This window comes from Strix aluco, chromosome 12 (genome assembly GCF_031877795.1).
Source record: "Strix aluco isolate bStrAlu1 chromosome 12, bStrAlu1.hap1, whole genome shotgun sequence".
In the NCBI taxonomy this organism is placed as follows: domain Eukaryota; kingdom Metazoa; phylum Chordata; class Aves; order Strigiformes; family Strigidae; genus Strix; species Strix aluco.
In genome coordinates this window covers 20,264,459-20,274,716 of record NC_133942.1, presented here as the reverse complement: position 1 = coordinate 20,274,716, position 10,258 = coordinate 20,264,459, and the positions used below count along the sequence as shown (strand labels likewise).

At 42.4% G+C, this 10,258-nt stretch overlaps 1 protein-coding gene across 1 annotated transcript; it reads right to left on the bottom strand.

Moving 5' to 3' along the window:
* Window positions 1–509: 509 nt before the first annotated feature.
* MINAR1 (membrane integral NOTCH2 associated receptor 1) lies at window positions 510–9,869 on the bottom strand. The gene is made up of 3 exons (XM_074837404.1): window positions 7,572–9,869; window positions 5,837–6,091; window positions 510–1,647 (listed from the first exon to the last, which is right to left on the bottom strand). The coding sequence occupies exons 1-3, from the start codon at window positions 9,867–9,869 to the stop codon at window positions 1,450–1,452; spliced, it is 2,751 nt and encodes a 916-aa protein (XP_074693505.1). The 3' UTR covers window positions 510–1,449.
* Between the last annotated feature and the right edge of the window lie 389 nt (window positions 9,870–10,258).

Below are 10,258 nucleotides of genomic sequence, written 5' to 3'. Positions count from 1 at the left end.
AACCAAATTACCCTACATAAAGAGCATTCACTAAAAGAATCTCCTTTCCCTTAGAGGACCAGCACTATCACATTATTTCCTGAAATTTTTTTTTTTTTTTTTTTTTTCATCTATACTTGACAGAAGAGTAATACTGTCTGGGTATTTGCTTTCACTAACCATGGCAGGTAATTTCTGTCATAGCTTGAGAATTCCTTTGAACCTGCTATTTGCATTTGGGATAAAACATCAAATGGACATTTCCCATGGGATACAGACTGCTTGCTGTCCAGCAGAGTCAACCATCATTCTTAAGTACATTAGCAAGAGGGAAGCAAAAAATCTCCCCGTGCTGAATGCATTGCATTAACAGCAAGTTTCCACTGGTGCTGAAAAACTGTGCCCTTAATATAAGTGCTCAGTAACCACCAGCCCTGCTGTTTGAGGAGCACTCTGAACTGTATAGAAGGCTTGCAGGAAAAGAACCTCCATTAGTACCCATTATGCTGTGATTTATGTTATGGGCTTAAAATAGCAAAATTAAACAGTTCTATTTAATCTACAGTCTAAAAAAGGCACAAAGACTTTGTGAAAAAAATTATAACTGTTCAGATTACATTTCCAAGAATTTTAACGGAGCAATGCTTTCATGTGCCAGCTTTGCTTGCTGGCAGGAGTGAAATTGAGACAATTTCACTGTCTGTGGAGGTAAAGAATACCCTTTTGGCAAGGCAAGTTTGCCAGCTCTATTCAAATGTTATTCAACAGAAGTAACTAAAACCTCTTGTCATTGCTTTAAAACATAATCTTTTTGGTCTGCAGCACATTGCACTTATCTAAGTACTCAGTGATGATAGAGTGGGTCTTAGGGCAAGACCAAATACAAAGAGCCCTTTTTAATCTGAACATAAGAATGAACTTTGTTCATGGCTACACAGTCTGCTTTCAATCAAATGATCATGAAATACATAAATACTATAAAATAAATACAATACATTCAGAGTTTTCTACACTGTAGAGAGCCTCAAAACTTTCCTAGCTCCCCGATATAATGCATGTAGAACATTCCCTTCTATACAGTGCTACCTCCATGTACCCATACCTCTGTTAATGCAACATAGCTCAGACAACCTTCCTCTTTTGCCTGGATTCTCATCAGTCTCTGATTCTGTAAAACATTATATTGTTTCTTTAGGAAAAAAAATATTGCACTTTTAAAAATGCATAAAAATTGAACCGAGTTCCCATTATCTCTGCCATACAGTCTGTTATTTAAAATAAAACTTTAAAAAAAAAAAAAGTTTCTCTAGTTGTTTTGTGTTTTGCCTACGTTTACAGCATTCTCCATCAGGATATCCTCAGAACATTCTTCCTTAACAAATTCCTCACAGTTTTGCCATCAGACGTTTGAAACACAGCATGAGCTATCTGAGATACACACAGCTGGGAGTCACAGGTCTGTCCGCAGGTTCAGGATTTCATTGTACAAATGGGAACTACAATGACCAGAATAACCGTACAAGCTGCCGCTGCTATCAGGGCAGCTATCTTGCAAACCTTTGCTCTTCTGAACTCGGCTTCTTTGCGTTTTAATAAGGAATCATAGCCAGGAGTATAAATGTCTTCCATCCAGTATTCTAAGTTGTTTGGGTTTAAAGATTCTTGAGTCTAAAAATTAAAAGGAAACAGTTGTTAATTGTCTGGGATCTGTCATTAATAAAATAAATAAATAAAGCAGATGTGCCTCAAGACCTCCCAACTGCATCTGGGTCTGCTGTCAGGATAAAGTGGGTTATTGCCGCGTCTCACATCCCTTCAATTCCTGGTCCCAGTTCCATAAGGCTGACGAAAGTGGCAAGAAAATACTGCAAAAAATAAACTCCCGCAACAGTATAATTCTGCTGCAAAATCCCTCATGTACCTCCGATTTGCCGGAAACTTCGTCATCTTGGATGGCATTTAAATAAAATCTCTTTAATCTGCTAGACAGCAGAGATGTCAGCAACTACCATTCTGTTACTGCTTTTTAAATTATTAAAGCCCAGCTGATAGGAAGGGTTCTTAACATATCCTCCTCATGCACTGCATTTTACAAAGCTAACCCTAATTTTGCTACCATAACTTGCTTGCAGGGTGCAATTGCCCAGCCCCACTGGGCACCCAGTCCCTCTGGATGGGCAACTTGCAGATCCCCTCTGGCATGGCAGTGCCTGGAGACACCAGCCCTTCGTTTCAGCACAGGGATACACAACCACAGGCAGCAGGTGCCGAACACCCTGCGGAGGGGGGTTGCAAGTGGATTTAAATGAAATCACCCTGTACAGAGTGATCCTCAGCTTCAAACTCTCCTTCCAGCTCCATCTTCTGAAAATCACCTGGATGCATGATGCTGCCTCAGTTTTAGGGGCCAAAGAAGGGAAACTGGACACCTGGCATACAATTTGGTACCACACATTACTCTGGACCATCTCCACAGATGAGATCATTTAACCTCAGTGGCACAATCTATATTTCCACAGGAGGCAATCCTCTGCTCATTGCCAAAGTCTGAGTCTCTCTGGGTTGGAGGTGATTTTAAGAGTATGCTTAAGAAATTATAGGCTTTGCCCTCCTATTCCACAGAAGTAATGAAAAAGAAAAAAGAAAGTGAAGGAAATCTCAATTGGTAAGAAAATAAAAAGGCAACCTAGAGAGCTTTATCAGTGTCTCCACCTGAACATTTTTGGTTTTCTTGGTTTTTTATCTTTTAGTTTTTTCTTCCTTAGAATTTGAGCTCTTCAAGCTTTCCATTTCCACCTTGTTTGTTTTTTGACCTTCATCATTTCTGTTTGGGAAAATGGAGGGAAATGGGGGAAACCCAAACAGTAGGCATTATATTGTACTTACCAGCAGAAAGGAATAAAGCAGAAAGAACATTCTGAAAAATGACAGCTTTTCCTCGAAGCTGTCTCCTATGTCTGGGGCTCCAAAGGCCATTTCTTTAAAAAATGAAAAAGATTCTACATAAAAATGTTCCAGTGAGAATACCCTAACACACACTATTTCTGGGCTCGTAACGGACCTGATCCAAAGCTCACTGGACTCCGCACAAAGAAACTCCAGCTGACTTGAGAGGGATTTGGGTAAGCCTTTAATTGGCTAATCAGATCTTGTGGCCAAGAGCTACTGGCTGAAACCTTGCTTTGCCTGAAAGCATTGTTTGCTTTATGTACAGAACTACTACAAGAAGTGATTTTATAGCTATCTCAGAAATAAAAAATTAAAACTGAGCAATGATTTTATGATGATCTAATGGAGAGCTCTATAATAGCACTAGTATGCTGAAACAGAGACCATCAGCCAAGTCTGAGTTTGTATCATTCAGGCTCTGAATGACCTCCTCCAGCCTTCTGAAAAAAAAATCAGCAACCTCATCTCTAAAGCCATCAGAAAATAGCCTGACAATGTTTCATCCCAGTGGATTATCATATCACAGAGCAAAATGATGAGATCTCACACAGACTCCACACCTGGGACAAACTTTGGCCTGACTAGTTTTGCAATTTCTTTTTTTGAAGGAAAACCCAGCAGACTTGTCAAGTTCCAGGGGAAATTTTAAATAAACTAAGGTAGAAAAACCTCAAAGATAGCCATACTATGCTTCAAGGAAATTACAGTTCTGGACCTCTCTGCCTTGGTATTGACCTTTTAACTACTTCAGAAGGAAGATGCATTATTAAAAAGGCCCATTACTGTTAATCAGCTTCCTTTCCCATTTCATTGCCAGACGTAGGAATGTTCATTAAAGCATAATGTATTTACTTTCAGTTCTAATAAACTTAATCACTGGGAAAAAAAACCACTCATCAGTCTGTGCCTATTTTTTTAAGTTTGTCAGTAAGTTCTATTATAAAGTCTAGACATGGGCTTTGCAGAGTAGATGCAATTCTGACAGTCCTTTTGGAGGAAGAGAATCAAACCAGGGAAGTTTTATCACCTTTATCCTAAAGATAAATGATGGCAATAAGCTGATTTCTCTGGTTTGCTCACAGTTGCGCAGAGCAGCTTACAGGGAACAAAACAGCCCTTTGAGGAGCAGATGGAGAACACTTCTCCCAGGGGAGCTTTGCTCCCAAATATCACCTCCCTTGTTGCTTCTGCACAGCAGGTGAGGGATGCTTTGCGACTGCCTGCTGCAGAGGAACTTTTTTCAGCCTATTCCTACTCTAGCATACAGTCCGCAATGCCACAGTTAGGAATTTAGTAAGCCCTCTAAAGCTTTTAAGACCCAAAAAGCAGCAGGCAGCTGAGGCAAGGTGCAGCCTGGTCCCTGTGCTACTTGATTTCTCTCCTGGTGCACTTTAGCCACAACAAGGAGCAGGGGCTAGTGAGGACAGGGAAGTTTGTGTGAGCCAAGCCAGGAGGAGAATTTGTTGTGCACAAATTCCTGCACAAACACTCATGGGAGTTGCACTACAGCATGTGGGTGATCATTTTAACTCCAAACCAGCCAACATGGGGTCCTGAGTTTTGGCCTTATCCAAGTCTTTCTCACAGTATCCTGATGCTCTCCTAGGGCTTAGTCTGATGAGTTTTAAGCTGGGTTAGGTACCTCGGCACTGGGACATTGAGAGCTGATGTGGAGCAGCAAGTCTCAGGCTCTTGCATGCCACCTTCCCTGGCAGACAAGATTTGGAGGCAAGCAGACTCCCTGCTTGAGCGTGGCTGCACCGCCTAGACTGCTGATCATAGAGCCCTGGTAGCACAGTGCTGATAAGCCCTGAGCTGTAGGTCAGTGAACCCCAACTGCTGCCAAGCCTGTAGCTAGCTGAGGCAGCTTGCTCTGCTCTGGGACATGCACAGACATGCAAGGAACCCAAAATGCCTGAGGTCAGACCCAGTCTCACTGCTGGTTCTGCATGCTGCTGTATAAATGCATTTAAGTGATACGCAGTGATCTGCGCATCAGTATGGATTTCATTATGTCTTGCATTTTGGGTTTCATGACCAAATACTGCAACATTTGTTTGGTCTTTACACATTTTGGATGTCATTCTTCATGCTTCCTCTTTAAACCTGTGCTCAGTTATCTTCCTTCCTAGAAGATGCCTTGTGTTTATCAGGCTAGACAAGGTATTCAACATGGGCACTCAGTCCTGCGTCTGGGTAGCCCATAATACATCAGGATTGTGATTTAAACTACACCACAGTTTGGGAAAATTTAAATCCAAAATTTGAATTTGTCTCCCAGTAACTTGCTCTGCTCTGCTTGTTGCAGAAGACCCTGCACACTTCCAAGCTGAACTAAAATGCAAACAAGACAGACCATTAGTTGATCTGCTCTTCACATGACTCTGGTTTCCAACAGCCACTTCAAAGCTGCAGCGGTGATGTGTTTCAAAAACAGTCATGGTACTGAACTTCTTCTACAAGTATTTTATGTCTCGTGTTCCTAGCAAAATGGAAAAAAGCCCTAACACTTAAATTCTCTGTGAATAATTCAGACAGAACAAGCATAAAAGAAAAAGCAACAATGCCAGCTCCTACACCACTCTGCCTTACTGCAGTTAGAGACTGGTTCATCTCTCCACCCCTTTATCCCTCACCTCTTCTTCAGAGCTGCTAACACCACAGTGGCTTAGCAGACATCTCTCCATTGCAGAATAAGATGGGAGCACCAACCTGTCAAGGATCACCATTCAGCAATGAAAATTCACATTCTTCTTTGTCCCTGGCCAGGATGGATAGGGATCAGCAAGATTAGAGGCTCCACACTGCACAGCTCCTTCCTGAGCTAGCCAAATCCCTTCTTAAATGCATATTCCAGCAACACATCCATTTGCAATCAAGCCATTCAAATTAAACAAATGGGACTCACTTGTAGATCCAACGCTGCAATCTTGCCTTTATCCCCCGAATTCCTCGTGTACTCCTCTATGGTCCATGACGGCTGGGCACGTTTCACTTCAGCCAGCTCTGTCAACCTCATGTCTGTGTAGAGCGGGTTGCTTTTCATGTGTGACTTGAGTGATGCAGGGTAGGGATGAGGACTAAAGACTTGTTCAATCAAGAAAGCATCTTTTGGTTGTTTAGAGAGTCTATGTGGCTGTGGGATTTCGTATTGCCTGTCTGCCTGCAATAGGGTTCAAAAGAATTTGAGAGAAGAAACAGGACTATGAGGGGGTTAAACACAAAGGACAGAGATATTCCTTTCAGCATCACCATATGACAAAAGTATCAGCTAGGAAAAAGGTTTTGGATGGCCTTAATCTATTTGCCCACCTTCTTCTCACAACCAGATCGAAGAGGTATTTTACAGACACAACTCCATGTTCACCATAACATGAACAAGAAGCTGATGCAGCAGAGAAAATGTAGGGTTTGTACTGTTTACAGATTATAAAACTATTCTGAAAATGGCCTTGACATCTAGAAAAGCCTAGGTGATCTGGAAAAGCAAAGAGACCCATGAAGGCTTGTAGATCTCTCTTTCCAGATCAAATCTTAACATGAAGAAGTCTTGAGGGAAGACCCAAGTAGCACCCCCTTGACACTGCACAATCCAAGGTACCAATCCAGTGTCAGCCACGGTCTACTGCAGGAGTGAGGAAGGGACTTCCAAAGTCAGCATTTCAACCTGGGCAGATCAATGTACAAAAAAGCCAAGGTTTGGGCTTACTCAGGGTAACCTTCTTCCCCTTCTGCAACCTACTAATGGTTTATGGTTTCTTGTTCACCCAACTGCACATACTTCCATCAAACCTCTTCTTCTCCTTTCTCAACCCTTCTCTGCCCTCATTCCACATCATAAGGAGGCACAGCATGCCCATCATGTGGTCCTGACTGACAAGGGAGCTGAAAGACCCCCAACCCTCTTTGCTGTCCATGAAACAGAAACACACCATGCACAGTTTCAAGTGAGCAGCAACCAGAGCCCAGCGCAAGGACAAGCACGACAGCTGTGCGATCTGTGAAGACAGCAGTGAGCAGCTGCTGGAAAGGATGGGCAGAGTTTTTCTGACCAACCAAAACAAGGCCACAGCTATGCTGCATTTCCACAACGGGAGGCTTAAGACTCATTTAAATGACCGTGAAAGTCAGATATAGAGAACATAACTACAGTTATCATCTCACAGTACATGTACAAGGATTTTTTTCTTGAGGGATTTGAATCCATGAATCTATTTTGATGGCTTTTAAATATGCACATACTTCTCTGATAAAAGCCATCACAACGCAATTTCAAAATATCCCTTCTAAAGCAACCTCTAGAGGATTTCAATTTTCCCTACACCCTTTTCACCAAGTTAATTACCTGGCCTCCTTATATCACCACTGATGGTGAAGAATACCATCATCTTCCAAAGATGTCACCCACATTATCACCCCTCCCTTTTCAAAAGAGCAAAGCTTTTAATGAACAAATTGACCATATTGCAGCTGCCAAGCAAGAACATATAGGTACAAAACCACTCAATTATGATAACAATAAAGACAGGCATAATATGGCAGGACAAATTATTGTCATACCCTGAGGCTTGTGATGACTATGGAAGACATTCATAACTAGATTATTTTTAAGTGCTTATTATGCCAGTTAAAGTTGAAATTACCTCTTTAGATTTCCTATGCCAGTCCTTATTTTCTCCTCCATCTCTCTCTTTCATCTCCTCTTCTGTAATGCCAACTTGGTTGGTGTAAGTAATAGCTCTCCAGTCTCGGGGAGAGTTTGAAATACTTGCTATTTTGGATTCAGTTGCACTGTTTTCCTCTGTTAATGATCTTGATGACCTCCTAGTAAACAGGCTTTTTTTTAAGGCTTTTACTCGAAGACTCTCACTATTGCTTCCACTGGCATCTGAACAGCACCATTCTGGATTATTCTCCAGTTTGCCTCCATGAGGAGTACTGTGGCACTGAAATATCTGTGGGGAGTTACTCTCATCTGACGCAGCCTCGCTTGTTAAAGAATTGAGATCTATTTGTACGCTGACCTTCTCTGGCTGCTGAATTTTTTGATCCAACTTGCTTAATTTTCCCAGGACTTGTGAGATTTCTTCTCGGACGCCTGAGAGAGATTCCAGTTTCTTCTCTATTTCACCAATCCTCAAAACTAATTTGCAGACACTTGTTTTTAGTTCATCATCTGTGTTACTGATATCTGCCCGGACCACTTTATCCAATTTGTTACAGGCACTGCCGTTGGAGATTTTAGTCAAATTGTGTTCAGGTGAGCTCTCACAGTCTGATTTATGCACCTGAGACAAAGAACCAGTGCTGTTGTAGCACGAAGATTGCATCACTCCAGTGGACCCGCTGATACTCATGTCATCCAAAAACCGGAAAATGTCACTGATGTCATCACTCACAATTTCAGAGTCATCATCCGACTGCTTAAGAGAGTGCCGCTCTCCGTACTTGGCTTGGCCCGTTGCACACAAATCCTTGCATTTCTTGTGGTCTAGAACTTGCTGCTCCGTTTGTGTCCCAACACTCGTGGTCCTGTCAATGCTTAAGATCTGAACAGAAGTACAATTAATGCTTTTATCCTTAAACTTTTTGACTGGCTCATGTTTCTCTACATCTAGAATGGAAGGAATTTCCTTGGGTTTATGTCCATTTGGTTTCACAGCATAGTTTGCCTGCATAATTGGTTGCTGATCCTTCGCGTTTAGGTAGGACTGATGCCTGTCAGCTGAAGGAAAGTTTGGAGATGGGTTGTTCGAACTCTGGTATCGTGGCTTCTCTTCAGACTGCTTCCTATTAAAAAATGATCGTTCAAAGTCAGGTACCTCCTCAGTATTTAAACTCCAGCTTTTAGCTGGCCAGGCAGTTTGTTTGGTTGGCTTTCCAGTCCACTTTTTGGTGTCCTGGGGCCCAAGAACAGTAGTTGGACCAAAATATGTTGAAGCTTGAAGATCATCTAAACTTTCATGCTTCACTCGTCTTTTGTCTGGTATAGGAGAATAAACTGGATTCAAGTACTGGCTGCTGTATGGCATTTCAAAGCTGTGGTTGAAGAAAGCCTGCTTAGAGCTTTCTTTCCTGTTCTGAGGCTCTCTGTGTCCATCTTCGGGCTTTTTGTTGGATGGTATTAAGTTGGGAGATATTGTAATCAGATTATGAAAATCCTCTTTGAATATATTTCTTTTCTGGACACACGACTGCATCACAAACGGCTCGTCATTTGAAATGAAAGTTTCTTTTATGCCTGCACTTATAGGCAAGGAGTCCTGGTCTGAAATAGATTCATTTTCAATGTTCATGGGGAAGTACGTACTCTGCATCTCGCATGGCGGGGACGTGGCGATGGAGTAGGATGCCAGCGCCTGCAGCCTGTCCAGAGAGGCAGCCCGGCCCTTCATCTCCTTATTAACACCAAGTAAAAAGTTGGGTTCTGATGAGGGGACAAACTGTTGACAGTCTTTGCAGTCCATCTTTCTGCATTTTGAAGACCTTCTGACTGGAAAGCCCTGGTTAAACTCCTGGTCGTTCAGCTCACAGTTGGGCACGCAGTCTGCCATATTGCAGATTTCTGTGTCAGATCTACAGGACTCGAAGGACTCTTTCTTCTTCACTTTCTGCCTTGCAACTGGAAGTTTCTCCTTGGCCACTCCCCCGTTCATCTGTATGAGGTTGAATATTGTTACTATATCTGCTGCAACCATGATTTTCTTTGATTGCTGATTGTTTACAGTGCATCTCATTTTGTCTTTGAATAAAGTCGCTGGGAAATTAGGATCCAGGCAAGCAGTGTAAAACAGCACGCTTCTGAGCTTGGCCAACTGGGATAAATCAAACCTCGCACACAGGGACTTGCAGAGGTCCTGGTAAGAAACAGTGTTCTGCTTCGTGTCCAGCTCCTCCAAGATCTTCACCAGGAAGAGTGAGGATTCCTGGTTGGACTCCATGGCTTAAGTGTATTTTGTTGTTTAGCCTGGAAATTGCGTTCCACTTCTACAGCAACACAAAACAGCAAACAAAAAAGATTGTAAGTCACCCACAAATAATATTCAGGACCTTGTAATTCAGCCACAGATGGGACTTGACTTCCTAGCCATGCAGCCGAGGGCTTGCTTGTATAACCCCATCCTCATACTTCCAAACTCCAGGCTGTAATCCTAGCATTGATGGAATCAGTACTTAAATGGAATCAGGATTTCATCCAAGGAGGTTCATTTACGTCAGTGTCTACTAAAGCAAACAAGTGAATAAACAGCAGAAGCTTTGGAGGGGCTGACCTAGTGGCAGATATGCAACCCCAGCCTGCTTGCTATGGGGCTTTCGCAGAATTTCTTAC